At 39.0% G+C, this 20,107-nt stretch overlaps 1 protein-coding gene across 1 annotated transcript; it reads left to right on the top strand.

Moving 5' to 3' along the window:
• Nucleotides 1-14,001: 14,001 nt before the first annotated feature.
• Nucleotides 14,002-14,991, top strand: LOC118640253 (olfactory receptor 10G6). Its single transcript, XM_036277172.1, has one exon. The coding sequence runs from the start codon at nt 14,056-14,058 to the stop codon at nt 14,989-14,991; it is 936 nt and encodes a 311-aa protein (XP_036133065.1). The 5' UTR covers nt 14,002-14,055.
• The last annotated feature ends 5,116 nt before the right edge of the window (nt 14,992-20,107 follow it).

The raw sequence follows: 20,107 nt of genomic DNA, 5'->3' as shown, positions 1-20,107 counted from the left end.
TGTCCACATTGTGTCCTGTCCCCATGTCTCCTGTTGAGGCTGACTCCCTGGTAAAGGGCACCAGTCAGGAAAGCACTGTTGGAATCCTGACCGTACCCTTAAATAGTTATGGGATGATAACCAAATGGTTTAACCCCAGGAACTTAGGATCCCGTCTGTAAAACTAATGATTAAATTGGAACTGGGTGACGACTTTCACCTGGAATACTCAAGCATTCCGAGCAAGACATCAGTGTCTGCTCACTGAGGTAGAGGATGGCCTGGACCAGAGTTTCGTGAAATTTCTTAGTGACCTGTTATTAGGAAGATTTGCCTGATTTTCATAGTGAAGACTGATGTCCCAGGAGTTTCCTCCGAGTTTGCTTGTGGCTGTGAGTGACCTGTGGAGGGCTTGTTGGAGAAGCCGGCTTTCAGGCACCCACACGAACTACTTCAAGTCTTCATTCTAACAAAGTTCTCCAGGTAATCGATATGACACTAATGTTCAAGTGTGGGCTCAGTCTTTTCATGAGAACGGCTTGCGTCTGAGTCTAACACATTTATAAGCCATATTGATGTGATGATGACAGACAGTTTCCTGAGGGTCAGAAATGTGTAGAGCTGCCCCTGCACACAGAAGATGGCCCTTCCCACGTACTACTCGGAGCCTGTGCTGCTACAGTGATTGTTTACCTCCCCTTCCCTCCTGCTTCCAGACTGAGATTGGGCTTGGGAATTTCTAAAGCAAAATCAAAACGAACAAAGAACAACAAAAAAGTCTTGATTCTGTCTTTATAATGCAGAATCAATGGCAGCTTTGAAGTATTGTGGTTTTATTTTTCATTGAGCTCACATGCAGTGAAATCTACCGACTGTACATTCCTCAAATCTAAGCCAGTGTCAGCCTTCATAATCAGCAGACGTGTTTACTGAAGCCCACTTTCAGGGCTTGCTGCTTCATGTTTTAAGAAAATATAAAGCACCATCTGTGCTGTCGTAAACTGGTGGTCTGGGCAAGGAGCCCAAAGGAATCTGTTTCATCTCCCGTTGGTTGTCCTCATCCTGCAGTTGTTTCCTGGCTTCTGCAGGCTTGGCTACAAAGGAATGTCAGATAGCATCCTCTCGAGATCCACCTGCTCAGACTGAGCCAGTGGTCCCAGTTCAGGGCACCATGCTGTGCATCCACTGGAGAATGAAGCCCATTGCCTGCTTTCCCCAATTCCAACACAGCCATTCTGTGAATCATTTAGCATTTGCTGTTCTCCCTGCTCCCAGACACTGCTTCCTTAAAAACAGCCCATGTGTTTGATGTAACTGATTGTCTAGAAGAAAACCAAGATAAAAGCCCATGAAATGAGTTAACTCCATGTATTCTTTTTTCTTTTAGTTCTATCAATTTTGATACTTAAAATCCAAGCTATATACTTTTAAATATGTGTTTATTAATTTATTTTTGTTATAGATGTTCCCCCCCCCCCGCAAGACACTGTCCTCCCCATCCCACACCCCCTCAACCTACCCAGCATTGTTATCTATATCCATTGGTTATGCATACATTATATAAGTTCTTTGGTTCATCTCATCCATCCCCTCGTCCCTCTCCTCTGAGGTTTGTCAGTCTGAACTATACTCCTTTCTATGTCTCTGGATCTATTTTGTTGATTAGTTCACATTGTTCGTGATATTCTATAAATATGTGAGAATCATGTGGTATTTGTCTTTCTATGTTTGGCTTATTTTGCTTAGCCTAATGTTCTCCAGGTCCTTCCATGTCATCTTAAAGGGTAAAAGATCTCTCTTTCTTACAGCTGCATAGTATTCTATTGTGTATATGCACCACAGCTTTTTATCCACTCATTTATTGCTGGACACTTCAGCTGTTTCCATATATTAGTTATTGTAAATAGTGCTGCTATGAATATAAGGGTACATAATATTCCTTCTGATTGGTTTTTCAGGCTTTTTAGGATACATTCCTAGAAGTGGGATCACTGGGTCAAATGGCAGTTCAATTTTTAATATTTTGAGGAAACAACATACTGTTTCCGCAGTGGCTGCACCAGTCTGCATTCCCACCAGCAGTGTACTAGAGTCCCCTTTTCTCCACAGCCTCACCAACACTTGTTTGATGATTTGTTGATGGCAGCCATTCTGGCAGGTGTGAGGTGATACTTTATTGTTATTTTAATTTGCATCTCTCTGATGATTAGTGATGTTGAGCATTTCTTCATATGTCTCTTAGCCATTTGTATGTCCTTTTTGGAGAGGTGTCTATTTATTTCTTCTGCCCATTTTTAATTGGGTTCCTTGTCTTTCTATTGTTGAGTTGTATGAGCACTCTATATATTTTGGCAATTAACCCTTTATCTGATGTATCGTTGGCAGTTATGCTCTCCCATATAGTGGGTTCCCTTTCCATTTTGATGGCTCTTTTTTTTTGCTGTGCAGAACCTTTTTAGTTTGATGTAGTTCTATGTGTTCATTTTTTCCTTTGTTTCTGTTGCCTTAGGTGATGTATCAGTAAAAATTCTACTACATATGAGTTCTAAAATTTTGTTGCCTACATTTTCTTCTAGGATTTTAATGGATTCACAGGTCACATTTAAGTCTTTTATCCACTTTGAGTTTATTCTTGTGTATGTTGTAAATTGATGGTGTAGTTTCATTTTTTTCTTTTTTCTTATTTTTGCATTTAACTGTCCAGTTTTCCCAATACCATTTACTAAAGAGGCTGTCTTGACTCTATTGTATGCTCTTGTCACCTTTGTCAAGTAATAATTGAGCATAATGTCTTAAATCAATTTCCAGGTTCTCTATTCTGTTTCATTGATCTATATGTCTGTTCTTGTACCAGTATCAGACTGTTTTGATTACAGTGGCTTTGTAGTATTATTCAATATCCAGTATTATGCTCCCACGTATTTTGTCCTTTTTTAAGATTGCTTTGGCCATTCGGGGTTATTTTTGGTTCCATATGAACTTTTGAAGTATTTGTTCTACTTCTGTGAAATATGTGTTGGTATTTTGATTGGGATTGCATTGAACCTATAGATTGCTTTGGGTAGTATGGACATTTTAATGATGTTAATTCTTCTCATCTAAGAACAAGGTATGTGCTTTCACTTTTAATGTCTTCCTCTATTTCTTTTTCAGTGTTCTGTAGTTTTATGCAAATAGGTCCTTTACTTCTTTTGTTAAGTTTATTCCTAGGTATCTTAATTTTTTGCTGCAATGGTAAATGGGATTTTTTGTTTGTTTGTTTGTTTGTTTTTAGTTTCTCTTTCTGTGAATTTATTATTTGTGTATAAGAATACCTTCTATTTCTTGATGTTAATTTTGTATTCTGCTACCTTGCCCAATTTGATTATTAAGTCTGGTAGATTTTTGATGAAGTCTTTAGGGTTTTTTATGTACAATATCATGTCATCTATGAATAATGACAGTTTCATTTCCTGCTTTCCAGTTTAGATCCCTTTTATTTATTTATTTTTTCATGTCTGATTGCTGTGGCTAAGACTTCCAGTACTATGATAAATAAGAGTGGTGAAAGTGGGCGTCTCTGCTTGTTCCTGTTCTTAACGGAAATGCTTTTAGTTTTTGCCCAATAAGTATCATACTGGCTGTAAGTTTTTCATATATGGCCTTTATTATATAGAGATATGATCCCTCTATTCCCACATTGCTGAGCGTTTTTATCAGAAATGGGTGTTGGATTTTGTTGAATGCTTTTTCAGCATCTATTGATATGATCATATGGTTTTTATCTTTATTTTGTTTATGTGGTGTATCACATTTATTGATTTGTGAATATTGTACCAGCTTTGTATTCCTGGAATGAATCCCACTTGGTCATGGTGAATAGTTTTTTTAATGTATTGCTGGATTCAATTTGCCAATATTTTGAGCAGAATTTTGGCATCTCTGTTCATCAGGGATATTAGCCTGTAGTTTTCTTTCTTTGTAGTGTCTTTATCTGGTCTTGGAATTAGAATTATGCTGGCCTCATAAAATGAGTTTGAAAGTCTTCCTTCTTGTTGAATTTTTGGGAATAGTTTGTGGAGAATGCATGTTAGTTCTTCTTTGAATGTTCAGTAAAACTCCCCCGAAAGCCATCGGACCTGGGCTTTTGTTTGCTGGGAGAGTCTTGATTATGTCTTCAATTTTCTTAAATGTTATTGGTCTGTTCAAGTTTTTTATCTCTTCCTGGTTCAGTTTTGGGAGACTATTTGTTTCTAGAAATTTGTACATTTCACTTAGATAGTCCATTCGTTGCCATGTAATTGTTCATAGTATTTGTTAATGATCCTTTGTATTTCTGTGGTATCAGTTGTTAGTTTTCCTCTTTTATTTCTGATTTTTTGTATTTGGGTCCTTTTTCTTTGTTTCTTGGTGAGTCTAGCTACAGGTCCATGAGTCTTGTTTATCTTTTCAATGAACCAGCTCTTTGTTTCATTGATCTTTTGAATTGTTTTTTGGTTTCTATGTCATTTATTTCTGCTCTGAACATTACTATTTCTTTTCTTCTACTTGCTCTGCGGTTTTCTTTTTGTTTGCTTTCTAGTTCTTTAAATTGTGAGATTAAATGGTCAATTAGAAAATTTTCTTGTTTCTTGAGGTGGGCCTGTAGTGCTATGAACATCTCTCTCAAGACTCCTTTTACTGCGTCCCATAGATTTTGTTTTGTTGTGTGTTTGTTGTCATTGGTTTCCAGGAAGTTTTTAATTTCTTCCTCGATCTTCTTGGTAACCCATTCATTGTTTAATAACATCCTGTTTAGCCTTCAAGTGTTCAATTGTCTTTGCATGTTTTTGTTGTAATTGATTCCTAGTTTCATGACATTATATCTGAGAACATGCTTGATATGATATCAGTCTTCTTGAACTGGTAGAGACTTAGTTTGTGCCCTGACAAGTGGTATATCTTTGAGAATGTCCCACGTGCACTTGAGAAGAATGAATTCTGCAGTTCTAGGGTGTGATTCTCTGTAGATATCTATTAAATCCTTTTGATCTAGTGCATCATGTAGAGTCAGTTTCTTGTTAATTTTTTGTCTAGAGAATGTATTCAGTAATGTAAGTGGGGTGTTAAAGTCCCATGTAATGATTATATTGCTGTCGATTTTTCCTTTGAAATCCTCCAAAAGATTTTTATATATTTTGGTGCATATATGTTTACCAAGGTTATATTTTCCTGTTGGATAAATCCTTTTAATATTATGTAGTGGCCTTCTTTGTGTCTAGTTATGGCCTTCATTTTGAAATTTATTTTATCAGATATGAGTATTGCTACCCTGGCTTTTCTTTCCCTTTTGTTTGATTGGAAGATTTTTGTTCATCCCTTCACTTTAAATCTATGTGAGTCTTTTGTTGAGAGGTGGGTCTCTTGTAAACAACATAAATATGAGTCATGCTTTCTTATCCAGTCAGCTACTCTGTGTCTTTTGATCCGAGCATTCAAACAATTTACATTTAAGGTGATTATTGATATGTACTTATTTATTGCCATTTCTGTTTAGTGTGGTTATTTTTCTTCCTATTTCTTCTGCTAATTCCAGCAGTCCTTTTAGCATTTCTTCCAGTACTGGTTTGGTGTTAATATAATCCCTTAGCCTTTTTTGTCTGGAAAGCTCTTTATTTGACCTTCTATTTTGAATGACAGCCTTGCTGGATAGCGTAGTCTTGGATTCAGATCCTTGTTTTTCATGACCTTGATTACTTCTTGCCATTCCCTTCTTGCCTGTAGTGTTTCTGTTGAGAAGACGGCTGATAGCCTTATGGGGGTTTCTTTGTAGGTAACCTGTTGCTTATCTCTTGCTGCCTTTAGGGTTCTCTCTTTAATTTTTAGAATTTCAATTATTATGTGTCTTGGAGTCTGCCTGTTTGGGTTCTTCTTACTTGGCCTCTCTGTGCTTCTTTTTTTTTTTTCCCTCACTCGAGGACACTTTTCCATTTTTTGCTCAGATAGAAGGGAGAGAGAGGAAGAGAGAGCAAGAGAAACATCAATGGGAAAGGTACACATCGAGTGGATGCCACCCGCATGACTAACCAGGGCCGGGGACAAACTGCAACTGAGGTACGCGCCCTAAGCGAGAACCGAACCCGGGTCTCTCTAGACTGCAAGCCAACGCTCTAACCACTGAGCAAACTGGCCAGGGTTCTCTGTGCTTCTTGATCTTGAATGCCTTTCTCCCTCACCACGTTAGGAAAGTTTTCTGTCAGTATTTCTTCAAATATATTTTCTAACCCTTGCTCATTTTCTTCTTCTTCTGGAACTCCTATGATGTGAATATTGTTATGTTTCCCGTTGTCCCACAGTTCTCCTAAGCTGTCTTCTTGTTTTTTCATTGCTTTTTCTTTTTGGTTTTTTGATTGGTTGATTTTTTTCTACCCTATTATCTGGTCCTGAGCTTCCTCTACTCTGCTGGTTATTTCTTCCAATGTGTTTTTTATTTCTGCTATGTTATTCTTCATTTCCACTTGGTTGGTTTTCAGTGTTTTTATATCTTTTTTCATGCTGTTGAGCTTCCTCAAGATTATCCCTATGAACTCTACCTCTGAAAGCTTGCTTAACTGCATTTCATTTATCTCATCTTCAGTAGAGTTTTCTAATTCTTTTATTTGGGATTTCTTTCTTTGTTTCACTATTTTGGCTATATCAGTGGGGTTTGGAGCCTGCCAGATTTTTTCTGTGGGTGTTGATGTTTTGCTGGTTGTAGCTTCCTCTACTGGGTTTGGATGAGTGTGGGAGGACCCACAATAAACACCACTGTCAAGTTTTACTTTTCTGGATAGATTTGCAAGCCCAGGAAAGGTTCAGTTATTCTCTAGTTTTTTGCCTGAGGCTTATCAGTCTCAGTTACTTGATAAGCCTTGAGTTGTAGCCCTCAACTGAATGAAAAACTCCCTCAGGTGTTCAGTGTAGGAGGATTTCCCGAGGGTGGGGCATATGCTAGTTGTTAATGAGCCTCAGTTTGCATTTCTCTGGCTCAGCTGGGTGGGGTTAAATCTCCAAGGGAGGGCCTGCAGTTTCTCCCCAGGGCTCCAGGAAGGGGCTCTCCCAGCAACATGGCCGCTGTCCTTTGAGGGCACGACTCAGCAAAAACTCTCAGTGACCTCCAAATCCTGAATCTCTGCACACAGTTCCAAATCAGTCCACCCTCCCTCTGCCAGAGCCCAAGGGTAGTGGCTGTAGCTAATTTAGTGCTCTGTCCCAGCCCTTTGTGCTGTGGAGCCAGGTTGGAATTTTAACCCTGAGGGAGCTGCTCACTACTAAAACAGCTGCTGTCCGTGGGCTCCCAGCCTGCCATTTTGCACCTCTGCAGACCTGCCAGGCTCTATCCACTGTTCTTTTATCCTGTCCCTCATTATATAGGTCCTCTCCAGCTGCTTTTCTGTTGCTTTTTCCTGACTATTCATCTCTATTTTAGTTGTAATTACAGTTTGGCCCCAGAAGATGGTCTGTGTAGCTTCCACTCACTGTGCCACCGTTTTGGAATCTCTTATGATTTTTGTATTGGAAGTAAAGAGGTCAAAGGTTCCCATATGGCTCTTAATCAAAAGAGTCCCTATTTACTCCTGTGTCAGGAAATCAATGTGGAGATTCTCAGTTGCTGGGAACGTTGATTTCAACTCTATATTCATGGCAGAGGGAATAATTGAGGGTTCATGTGACAGTCTGTAAAGGTGGACTTGATTTAGATCTGTTTATCACCTGACAGGGCCAGTCTTTAATAAATTAAACATGGTCTGGATATTTTGCTTGACTAGTTACTCCGTGGTAAGAACACAGATTTAATTGTAGAAAACTAAGAAAATGCACAGGACCTGTTTCTGGAGTTACTGTGGGGGACACCTGGCCTTTCCTCCTCTAAAGTGTCACTGAATCAGTGAACTGACTCAGCCAGGCGTTGGCTAAGGGCCATGGCACTCGTGGTGTCCTAATTTTGGCCTCTATTTATGAGACATGCCAGAATTTTGTTATAATAATCATAAAGGAAGGACAGTGATTTGGCAAAATTATTTAATAATTGGTCCATTTAGACAACCACATTGCTCTGACTACTCACTCTGAACATTTCCCCAGCTATGGTTTGGTAGGTAAGGCCTGTATAATCCTTAAAACATTGCAAAAATTAAAAGTTTATTTCAACCCAGCCAATGTGGCTCAGTGGATTAAGCATTGTCCCATGGACTGAGAGGTCCCAGTTCAATCCTGGTCAGGGCACATGCCCAGGTTTGTGGGCTCCATCTCCAGTAGGGGGCATGCAGTAGGCATCCGATCAATGTTTCTCTGTCTCTCTCTCTCCCTTCCCCTCTATCTAAAAAATCAATGAAAACATATGTGAAAATAAAACAAAGCTCATTTCGACTGCATCAGTTCCAATTATTATTCTTGGCTCTTTATGGTGTCTTTGCTCAATTATTCTTTGAACCTTGGTAAAGGGAATAATTGGCTCTTTCTGGACACATGGTTTGTACATGAATGGTCAGTTGCACTTTTTGATAAATCCACTTGCCCATTTTCAATTTCTGAAGTTATTAGATTCCTTTCCTTATATCTTTATCTAGCATAAGCCACACTTGAGTCCAATGTCAGTCAGCCGACTAGTAAGTAAACAGTGCAAGGCTACTGTCATCTGCCAGCCAGCACACTGAGTGCAGAACTTCTGAAAAGTGCACACTGAAAATCTATCCGAATATTTCATTATATTCTTTTCTCTTTGGTCAAACTCTTTTAGAATTTATTTTCATCCAACTAAAAGTAACATGGGGAGGGTGGTGGACTGTGGACTGAAGAGGGAGGAAGGACACTGGAGGCGTGTGGCTGAGAAGAACACTTCCTCTGTGACAGAAAGGCCTTAGTCTCTCCAAGCAGGACAAGAATCCTCAACAGACCAGGCAACAGTTGTCATTTTTCTCTGGGTAAGCAGATTCACTGTGGGGTTGGGAATTCAGAAATAAAATCACCCAGATCTTGCCATGAATTCCTATTTCATTTCTTAGAGCTCTGTTTATCCTAATAATCTTCTAATTTTACATGAGATTACTAGCAAAATAAGAAGTTTATCTGATAGTATAATTAATAATTCACATTCAAAATATGGGTTTTGTTTTGATTGTTTGTTTTTTTGTTTGTTTGTTTTGTTTTGTTTTTTGCTATTTTGGCTTTGTTGCTAAAACAACAACACAGGACATTATTTTATCACAGTCATAGAATGTTCCTAGGCCTGTGTCTTTTATTTGAAAATGTGCAGATTTCACATTCTCAGACCATCCCTGTAAGTTTACTTGCATTAGAAATTGCCATCCCCCAGAGACCTCCCATGGCCCATGCACATAGGAAATCTAATGAAAGTAAAGAGAGACCTCGAGTGAAAACACAGCCACTTGGGCTCCCTAATGGACAAAATGTCTTTTCTAACTTTCTAAGGCCAAGGATCCACATTTGAATTTGGAACCAAAGCCTCCGTTTGTAATCAGGTATTCTTTTGCCTCATATTATTCTACGTAAATACATGTTCCCATCAGGAATGTCACAGAACTGGAAAGCCCCCTATCACCGAGGAAGATTAGCTGTTTGAAATCTTATGTTCCTTCCATTTCTCTGTCTACGCGTAGAACTATCTCTTAGCAGAACCTTGAATCTGACTTAAATTCAGCATCATGAAAAAGTATTAAAAAAATAGAAAATCACATCTATATAATAGGTAAATGAACTAATAAACACAAACTGAAATACTTCATGCTGACTTGATATGATTTCTTACATGGAAAGTGACACATTCAAAAATAGACCAAGTGCAATGTTTCGTCTCACAATATATTACATAAGAAGTTCACACCCACGATGGTTCAAAAATAATTAAAACACATTAAAAGACAAGGATTATTTTAACAAATATTTATTTATCTTAGAAATACAAGTTTCTTTATTCTCATAGTTGGGTGATTCCATTTCATATATCCATAGATTTATATGAAATATTTATCCATGCAACTTTGACCTTTTACCTTTGGAAAAGTCCTTCTCTTTAGAACTCAGATTTTTTAAGTGTAAAATGAGAATATGCTCTGGATCATTTTTCTAAAGAGCCTTCTAGCTCTATTCTAAACATGTTTGACTTTTTTTTTTTTTTTTTGTATATGCCCCTAGCAGGAACTGAACCTGGGACTCTCTGGTCCACAGGCTGACGATCCAACCGTTGAGCCAAACCGGCCAGGGCTAAATGTGTTTGACTTTTAAGGGATTGGCAAGTTTTTCATACTCCATCTAGCTTAGTCTTTTTACATAGTTATAGATCTAGACAGTTCTACTTAAAATAGTGTTGCCTACTTTGATGCAAAGTCCTAATTATTTACTCTTCAAATATGACTTAAATTAAAAGGGTTCTTTTAAAGTAATGGCCATATGCCATTTATGTAGAATTTTTGGCTTTAAAGTCTTTGAAATTCCATCCCTATACCTTTATGGGATAAGTCGATAAGGCAACATCATCTCCACTTAATGGATGAGAAAACTAAAACCCAGAGAAATGGAAGGAGTGATCCTTCCTGACTCCTGATGAAGTGTATGCTCTTAGCAGGATCCTGTGCTATATAGAGAACAAAAAGCAACTAATTAAACTTCCTGGAATAGCTGCAGTTGATGTTTTGTTGTTAACAAAGCCCACTGCAGTGTCTTTCCATGCAAGTTAATTGCCCCAAAGCATGAAGTAGAAGCCACATCAACTCCCTCCCCCCTCCCCAGGGGGACTATAGAAGGAAGAAGCTGCTTGCTGGAAAACAAGTCTCCAGGGTCAAAGTCTAAGGATATTGCTGTCAACACTTTCAAAAAGGCTTAAGGAAGGGGTATGAGCCAGAGAAGTGTACAGAAAGAGCACAGTGACAAAAGTAAGAAGGGGCATGTCAGAGGAGGAGACCAAGTGGTCTCCGCAAGAAACAGCAAAGAGCACAGCAGATTCATATCCAGGTGGTGGCCACCAGCAGAGAAGACTCCAGAAGGGAGGTAGAGTTGTAGTAATGGAATTTTCCTGAAATGTGTACTTATTAAAAGTATGTTAGAGACATTGAAAACAGAGAAGACAACTGAGATCTCTTAATAGCTTTTGCTTTATAAATAAGTTGGAGGGGGAGGGGAGAAACTTTGTCATCTACACAACAGAGGCTAACTTACCTTTTAGTTTTCTGACCAAGATGAATTTCAGGGTCTACCCCAAGCCTAGTGCAGTACACACAGGATGTTAAATGGGCAGATAAAGCTGATATATCGGTAGTACTAATGTTCTTTTCCCCAAGACTATTTTTAAAAATTGCTTCTTTTCTAATACACAGATGAATATGTGATATGCTGATCATGTAAGGTGGTACTGACTGAACTGTATACAGCATGAAACTGGAGCCGTTTTAGTTGTTAATAGGTAAACTAGGGCTATTTTTCTGCCTTCCCAGGGAAAAAAATAATTATTTCTATATGGAGAGAAAAATAAATTTTAAAAGTGAATAAGGACTGAGCTGAGAAATCAAGGCAACTGTGAGAGAAGAGGAAAAAATAGGGTACAAAAGGGAATTGGAACTAGGAAGATACTTGATTTTCTGTGTGTAAGAACAAATTTTTAAAGTGTGAACTGATATGGCTACAGAAGCTGATGTTTCCTTTTTGGTGGGAATCTACACCAACTCTTCCTTCGTTCTTTTTTAATAAATGAGAAACTGACAAACAGACTAAAATTTTTTAGAGATTTGTTCAAAATAATGTAGCTAATTAGTGACATTCTCAGTATTGGAATTCTTATGATTTTGGAAACTAGATTATAAAACCTAACATCACCCTGGATTTGATGGCCAAATAATAGGGACATCCATACAATTCATTTATTCAATAAGATTTAAGAATCTTCCTGGGCAAGCTATGCTACAAACTTGGGATGAAAAGAAAAATGAGACAAAGTCCCTGTAGGAGCTTGCAATGGGGAAATCAGGCATACGTAGTAGTAAATTGCAACATGCTTAGTAAGCCTGTGGAAACATGAATGAAGTCATGGGGTAGCGATGATGAACAAGTGACCATTCAAAAAAAAGGGAGGGAAGGATTTCCTTAGTAGATCTCATATAGATGGTATGTTGAATCAGGCATCCGAGGAGCAGGGCCATTCCAGATCAAAGGGGCTAACGTACACAGAAAACAGGAAAGAATATTTGGCTAGATTACACATTTGTGGAACAGAGTGAGAGAGGCTAGGGAAGTAGGTGGGTCAACAACATATTATGAGGTGCTCTGTTCCAATAGGTCATGCCAGAAAGCTTGGACTTTCCTTTTGGGCACTGTAGTGCCAATAAAGGTTGATGATCAAGGAAGTGTCTAGGAAATCTCTAAGAATTTTTTTTTAGAAATTGTTTCAGAATAGATTCCATAGTTACATGAGAGATTATTTTGTTCCTTTGTGATTTAGATCCTTACTTAGGGTGATCACCTGTCTCATTTTGCTCTGGACTTTCCTAGGTTTAACAAGAAAATAGCTCAGTGTCCAGAAAATGTGTTTTCACTGAAAAGAATAGTGTTTGTGGATGTGAAGATTAAGAGGGATATGAATATGGACACATGGTGATTCATGGTGTAGAAAGAATAGTGGAAACAGCCAGATGGCAGTCGTAGCTGGAACCTTGGTTCTTTGGGCCATTCGGAGTCCAGCTAGAAAACAAATTTCATTCCACACCCTCTGAAGCCTTCTGAATGATTCTGAGTGACCCCCAAGTCCTCAGCAAGATGACATGCCATTTTGGATATTTGCCCCCAATTGGTATACAGACTATTAGAACAAAGATTGGCGGAAGGAAGGTGTCCCTAGGAAGAATGTACCTCATGTGACCCCTCAGGGTCTAGAAGACCTCTGGCACCACCTTGGTCCATTTCTTGATTTCTTCCTTTCACTGTGGCTGATGCCAGTCACCGTAGTCCTGGGAGAAAAGGTTCTGTCATGATGCTTTCAATTTGAGGTCTAAATCTATTTAGACCTCACTGGATGCTACAGTTTCACTTTCTACCTGAGGCATAAATAATGACCTAAGTTGCTAATAATACAGGACTACAACACATAGTTGATAAAAAGTAATAACTAATGTTTATTGCATGCTACTGGTAATTTTGTGAATTAATTTATTTAATCCTTACCACAGTCCCAGGAAGTAGGCACTATGATGGTTTCCACTAGTAGAAATAGGAAAAAAAAAAAGTGAAATGGCTTTTCCAAGGTCATCAATGAGTATAAATGAAAGAGCTAGGATTTTTAAATTTTATACCATGCTCTTAAGTTACAACATTTGCTACTTTACTACATGGATAGTTGGATGAGTGAGTACATGGACAAATAGATGGACTCTTCTTATCCAGGACCAGAGAGAATAAATGACCACAGGTGTCCTGGGGCTGAGATTTTGTATTGTTTCACTATTCTGAAATATTTTAAATGGCATGTGTATTTTTAAAATGCAATATACAAAAACAGTTATTTTATCTATAACTTCAAAGATTCTGAATATTTTATGTTCAGTGTATAATCCAGATAGTACATTTTTAAAAATGTATACAGGTTTTATTGGGTACACTTGGACTACAAGATACAGTTTTAAATTTTCTGTTCTTAAAAAATATAAGCTGCAAGCTGACGCTCTGGTATATAGATCAGATATCAAACTGAAGGACAACGGTGGGCCAGTGATTTTTTTATACATTTATTTAGGTTTTATATGATTATACTTCTTCCTGAAATAAAAAGCTCTATGTATGGTCTTCCCTTTGCTCTCCTAAATTATATACACATAATCTGTTACATCGGCTTTAACCTCGGATGGAACAATTGTTGCCTGGAACCAGGAAGAAGCTCAGATGAAGAGTTAGGGGGAGTTTGGGGAGAAAGAATGGCTATGAACAAGAGCCAGATCTTTTTTTTGAGATCTTTTCCTGAGATGCTTTCTGTCTGTGTTTGGGAAGGACACATACTGTTATGTTATGCCCAGAGAAGTTAAAGGGCTCTGTGATTTCCCTTCTGCTACTTGTTTTGCAGATGTAAACACCAAGGAAATGCAAAGTGAAAACCAGACTTCGGTGTCTCACTTCATCTTGGTGGGCCTCCACCACCCTCCGCAGCTGGGGGTGCCCCTCTTCCTAGCGTTCCTCGTCATCTATGTCCTCACAGTCTCTGGCAATGGGCTCATTATCCTCACTGTCTTGGTGGACACTCAGCTCCACCGTCCCATGTACTGGTTCCTGTGTCATCTCTCCTTCTTGGACATGACCATTTCCTCTGCCATTGTCCCCAAGATGTTAGCTGGCCTTCTCGCGCAGAGCAGGGCTATCTCCTTTGGGGGCTGTGCCATCCAGCTTTTTTCTTTCCATTTCCTGGGCTGCACTGAATGCTTCCTCTACACACTCATGGCTTATGACCGTTTCCTGGCCATTTGTAAGCCTCTACATTATGCCACCATCATGACCCCTCGCATCTGTAACTCCCTGGCTTTGGGCACCTGGCTAGGAGGCACACTCCATTCACTTTTCCAAACAAGTTTCATATTCCGCCTGCCCTTCTGTGGTCCAAACCGAGTAGACTACCTTTTCTGTGACATCCCTGCCATGCTGCGTCTAGCCTGTGCTGACACCACCATCAATGAACTGGTCATCTTTGTGGACATTGGTTTCCTGGCCCTCACCTGCTTTGTGCTTATCCTCACTTCCTATGGCTGCATAGTGGCTGCCATCCTGCGAATCCGGTCTGTTGATGGGCGCCACAATGCCTTCTCCACCTGTGCTGCCCACCTCACTGTTGTTATTGTTTACTATGTGCCCTGCACCTTCATTTACCTTCGTCCGGGCTCACAGGAAACCCTGGATGGGGTGGTCGCTGTCTTCTACACTGTCATCACTCCCTTGCTCAACCCCATCATCTACACGCTCCGCAATAAAGAAATGAAGGCAGCCCTGTGGAGGCTGGGAGGTTGCAAGGACGTGCAACCTCACTGATACCACACACCGCAGATGGACAGCAGACACCAACGTTTAGAACACCCGATGGGACACCAGACAACTGGGAAGATTTCCAACAAAAAGAGAAAGAATGATTCATGTAGGGAGTAGAGGACTTCTAGGTACAGGGGTGAGAACACTGGAAAGTTCCCCCATTGTACCTGCTTTCAAAAATGATATTCTGTTTCTTCTTTCCATACCCATGGAAATCAAGCAAAACAACTCAGAAAGGACGGCCTCTTGCTGGAAGATTCAAAATCAGTTACGTATCCACATCAAAGCTCCCTTTCTCTGTGACACTCACCTACATGTATAATACTGCTTCTCATCCTTGTGTCAATTACCATATAGCTTTTTACAGGGGGCAATAACCTTCATAAAAACCATCTGATTGGAGCTGGACAACAGTTATATGTGAGGTAGATATTATTATTCCCAAGAAACTGTAGGGAAACTGAAGTTCAAGAAAATAAGTGTTTTTTTCAAACTCCTTATTCTTTGCCTTTTACTTTGACAAAAATCGTAGAGGAACTGGAACTTGAAAGGTCAATTTTTCCACAGAGTGAAGGAGCCTTACGTGTGCACTGCATCAGGACCTGAGTAGTTCCAGCCTCCTGAGCTCGCTCGCACAGGACTCCACATCCGTAAAACTGGCATAGGTGCGTCAAGGATCAGCTGCTTTGCTCCACAAGCATAGATCGAATCTCCCTGGTGTTCCCATGGATCTTAATAAAACAGACGATGTAAGATGGCAGAAGAAGGTATATGCTGTCACATTCTTATTTCTTTTTATAACTGTTGAGTATGAATGTGGAGCAGGGAGGAATAGAGCATGGATCTGGTTGCAAGAAGGACCTGAACCTGTTCTAACTGGTCTTTCTTGCGAAAATGTTCATGAATAGGCAATACAATTCAACTCAACAAAAATGTCCAGTTTAGCTCCAAAGTTATGACATTGCTGTTTATTCAAAATGAGTTTATAATCTTATGAATAGAAAATGCATTTACAGAGGAGGCATAGAGATACACTATATAACTAGAAAATGAATAAGAAACACTTGGGCCCTGGCCGTTTGGGCTCAGCGGTTAGAGTGTTGGCCTGTGGTCCAGAGAGACCCGGGTTCGGTTCCCGCTAAGGGCACGTACCTCAGTTGCGGTCTGTCCCCGGCCCTGGTTGGTCGTGCGGGTGGTGGCCACTCGATATGTCCCTTTCACGTCAATGTTTCTCTCTCTCTCTCTCTTCCTCTCTCTCCCTCCCACTCTATCTGAACAAAAAAATGGAAAAAAATGTCCTCGGGTGAGGATAAAAAAAAAGAAACACTTGGTATAACTGAGTGTACGTAAGTATTGCAGTGATTCAGGAAAAGGAGAAAGAAAGAGATCATTAGGGCTGAGATTTATAAAGCTGGCATTCTAGAAAGTAAGGAAAATTATGGTTTGAAGGTCTTGTAAAATCTAGTAAATTAGAGAAAAGGAGTAGGTTAGACTTTTCATGTGATAGAAACAACAGAAACTTCCAAGGATAGTTCCTGGAGAATACTCTAGAGAATTCTAATTGTTTTAGAGGGAGCCCCGGGACTGGAACAAGACAGTTACAAACGCTATTTTTCACACATTCAAATCCGTGGTGCTTGAGCATCTAAACATTCTATGCACAAAAGGAAGCAGAACGTAGTTCATCAGTTCCTTGGGCCAGAACAGAGCTACCTGAAAGACAGATTAAAGCAAACACAGCGACCACCTTTCTCATCACAGCCAACGACATATCACACACCAACATGAAGGGTCACGTATAAAACAGAGTCTGTTGTTTACCTTTTAAAAGAGAAATATGAAATATATCACATCATTTTAAATGAAGAAACTTACCTCGTAAAAACAAGCAGCATATGTTACTTTATCTTCCATCCACATTCAAACAGCAGCAGAGCTGATATGTGTGTGAACGTAAGTCTGAGTCCAGAATTTGAACCCTCACCTAGAAAGAACATAAAGTAATTTTTTTTTTTATGCAGCTTCACCTCTTAAGAAGGTGTTTTGTTTTCAAGTTGTTTGGAGCTAAGCCAAATTGAGAATGAGAAAAAATAAAGCAAAAGAGAAAAAGTAATTAACCTGAATATTTCTCCAGGTTTGAAAATAGTAACTAAGAACATACTGAATATTGAATATTGAAAATGCTTTGGCTTCTTTCAACCTTTTGGCTTCATATTTTAAAATTCAAAGAGTTTCCTGACTTCATATTTTAAAACATATGATTTATTCCACTATAATTTTTCATTACAGAAAAAAGCAAATTGGATCATTATATTAATTTTTATATCCCATATGGCTAGCTAATTGTCACATTACATTTATTAAATATGTCACACATACACACGCTTAATATACTACCTTCTAAATATTCTAAATTCTCTTGTGTACTTAATCTTATTTCATACTATTCTTTACTATATATACATATACATATGTATATGTACATATATATACACACACACAATATACAAATCCTATTAATATGTTTGTTATTACCAAATTTTTAAATAGCTGCAGCTTTAAAATACTATTAAAGCCCTAGCCTGTTTGGCTCAGCAGTTAGAGCATCAGGCTGTGGCCTAAGTGATCTCGGGTTCGATTCTCAGTTAAGGGCATATACCTGGGTTGTAGGCTCAATCCCCAGCCCTAGTTGGGGTCCTGTGAGAGGCAACCAATCAATGTGTCTCTCCCACATCGATGTTTCTCTCTCTCTCTCTCTCTCTCTCTCTCTCTCTCTCTCTCTCTCTTCCATTCTATCTAGAAATCAATAGAAAAATATCCTTGGGCCCTGGCCAGTTTGGCTCAGCGGTTAGAGCGACGGCCTGCGGTCCGGAGAGACCCGGGTTCGGTTCCCGCTAAGGGCACGTACTTCGGTTGCAGTTTGTCCCCGGCCCTGGTTGGTCGTGCGGGTGGCAGCCAATCAATGTGTCCCTTCACGTCGATGTTTCTCTCTCTCTCTCCCTTCCTCTCTCTCTCTCCCACTCTATCTGTACAAAAAATGGAAAAATATCCTCGGGTGAGGATAAAAAAAAAAAAAAAAGAAAAGAAAAATATCCTTGGGTGAATACTAAAACTAATAATAATAAATACTGTTAAATACCCAGGAGGGATACTCTCCCACTCTTTTCTACTTATATCATATTCAAGTTATTTCTGGCTATTTTATCAAATTTATTTAAGTTGGTTTTCAAATATTTTACCAAACAGGAAAGAATCAACAAATATGTTGGCCTCATAATTGAGCTCATGTTAAATTCAGAAATTATTTTTAAAATAGTAATCATTCATATTACATTGCACCTTTCTGTCTCAGAACAGATATACCCACCCTTTTGTTCAGTTCACCTTTTACATACCTCGCTACAGTGTCCTGTTTTTGGTAAATTTACTCTGTAGATACAGCTGATGTAAAGGACATTATAATATACTGATCCGGCATTGAAATGAGCTTTCTCTTGAAATGGAGATCACTTCATCACTGCATTTGCTCAAGCAAAAGGTACATAATATTTTGTCAGGGGCATCATTGGAAATATCACTGCATTGAATAAATTAATAAATATTAAGAAATTTAAGGTTAAATGCTATGTGTCCCACTCTATCCTAAGTAAAATAATAGATGTTATAAATGATGATATCCCCATTTTAAATTTGATGACCTGGCCCCGCCAGTGTGGCTCAGTGATTGAGCAACATCCCATGGACTGAGAGGTCCCAGTTCCATTCCAGGTCAGGGCACATGCCCTGGTTGCAGGCTCGATCCCCAGTATAGGGGGTGCAGGAGGCAGGTTTTTTTCTCTCACATCAACGTTTCTATCTCTCTCTCTCCTTTCCTCCCTCTAAAATTGATAAAACCTATTTTTAAAAAATAAATAAATATATTTGATGACATGGAGGATCAGAGAAATTCAGCATCATGATCCCTCTCTTTTAGGTAGTGAATGGTTGGCCATAGATTTAAACTTATGTTCATAAGAATCTAAATAAGCTTGGCCCCTTGCTATTTCTGCTGCTCTAGTCCAAGAACATTGATAGGAAACTAGAGAAAACACTTACGATTTCTCCTATGCCCCTCTTCGTTAGACAGGACATATGCGCATGGAGCACGCAGGTGGTCCAAGACAGTACATGCTTAGGTATTTATTAATAATTATAATAAATGCCATAGGTTTCAGGGGTAAATACATCAGTTTGAGATGAAACATTTATACAAAGATTGTAGAGGAATTATGTTCAAACTTAACCACAGAGAACAGATGTATGAATGTAGAGATAAAGAAATCCCTTCCAGTTAAAAAATGAATGTTGTCATGAGATCAGGGAAAGATTATGGCCAATTGGGAAGAAGATGAGGCAAAAAGCATCCCCAGATAGAAGGAGTTTCTTCAGAGAGAGAAAGATTTTATGATAATAATGAAAACAGTTTCCAGATAAATGTGAATATCAGACAGGGATACAATTTATGCCTTAGGCAGTGAGGAACAGTAAAGGGGAGAGATCATTTAAACATGTTGTTTTAAGAAGACTGACAAGCTGAGTGCAGAATCATTTGCTATATTAGAGAAGTACATGAGAGACAGGACATATACACCACTGTGAGAATTAGGTATAAAATATGCAGAGGCAGGGTAAATAAAATACATGGGAACTGAAGATAAAACAGAAATAAGCAGTTTGAAAAATGTACATAATGCAACATTTAATTAGGTTTAGAGGTGAAGAATGAAAAGAAAACTCTTAAATATCATTTCAACCTCAATAATAAAGGCATAGAAAAACATTTCCCAAAAGGTTAAATAATGCTTTGCAGGAAGAGTATGAAATGTGCTGAACAATTTGTCCTGATAATGATGCAGTCAATTTTCTAAGGCTTCACTGCCTCAGAGAGTGGGTTGTGGGTAGCCGAAATCCCGAAGAACTTCCTCTGGGGGAAGAATGGGTGAGACCACTGTGCTCCTGGCTGAGGCAATAGCACCTAAGTTCTGGGCAATTCTCCCCAGATGATGGGATGCAGCTCCTGATGACACATGGCAATACAAACCTGCGTATTCACATCGGCAGTATGACAACATGAATTAGG

The sequence above is a fragment of the Molossus molossus genome, unplaced genomic scaffold (genome assembly GCF_014108415.1).
Source record: "Molossus molossus isolate mMolMol1 unplaced genomic scaffold, mMolMol1.p scaffold_m16_p_22, whole genome shotgun sequence".
Classification (NCBI taxonomy): Eukaryota; Metazoa; Chordata; class Mammalia; order Chiroptera; family Molossidae; genus Molossus; species Molossus molossus.
Note: the sequence above shows the minus strand (reverse complement) of the source record. Positions and strands in the feature narration are given on the sequence as shown.

What these genes read in the sequence shown, in the direction of transcription:
- LOC118640253 (XM_036277172.1), top strand. Translation starts at nt 14,056, where the DNA reads ATGCAAAGTGAAAACCAGACTTCGGTGTCTCACTTCATCTTGGTGGGC.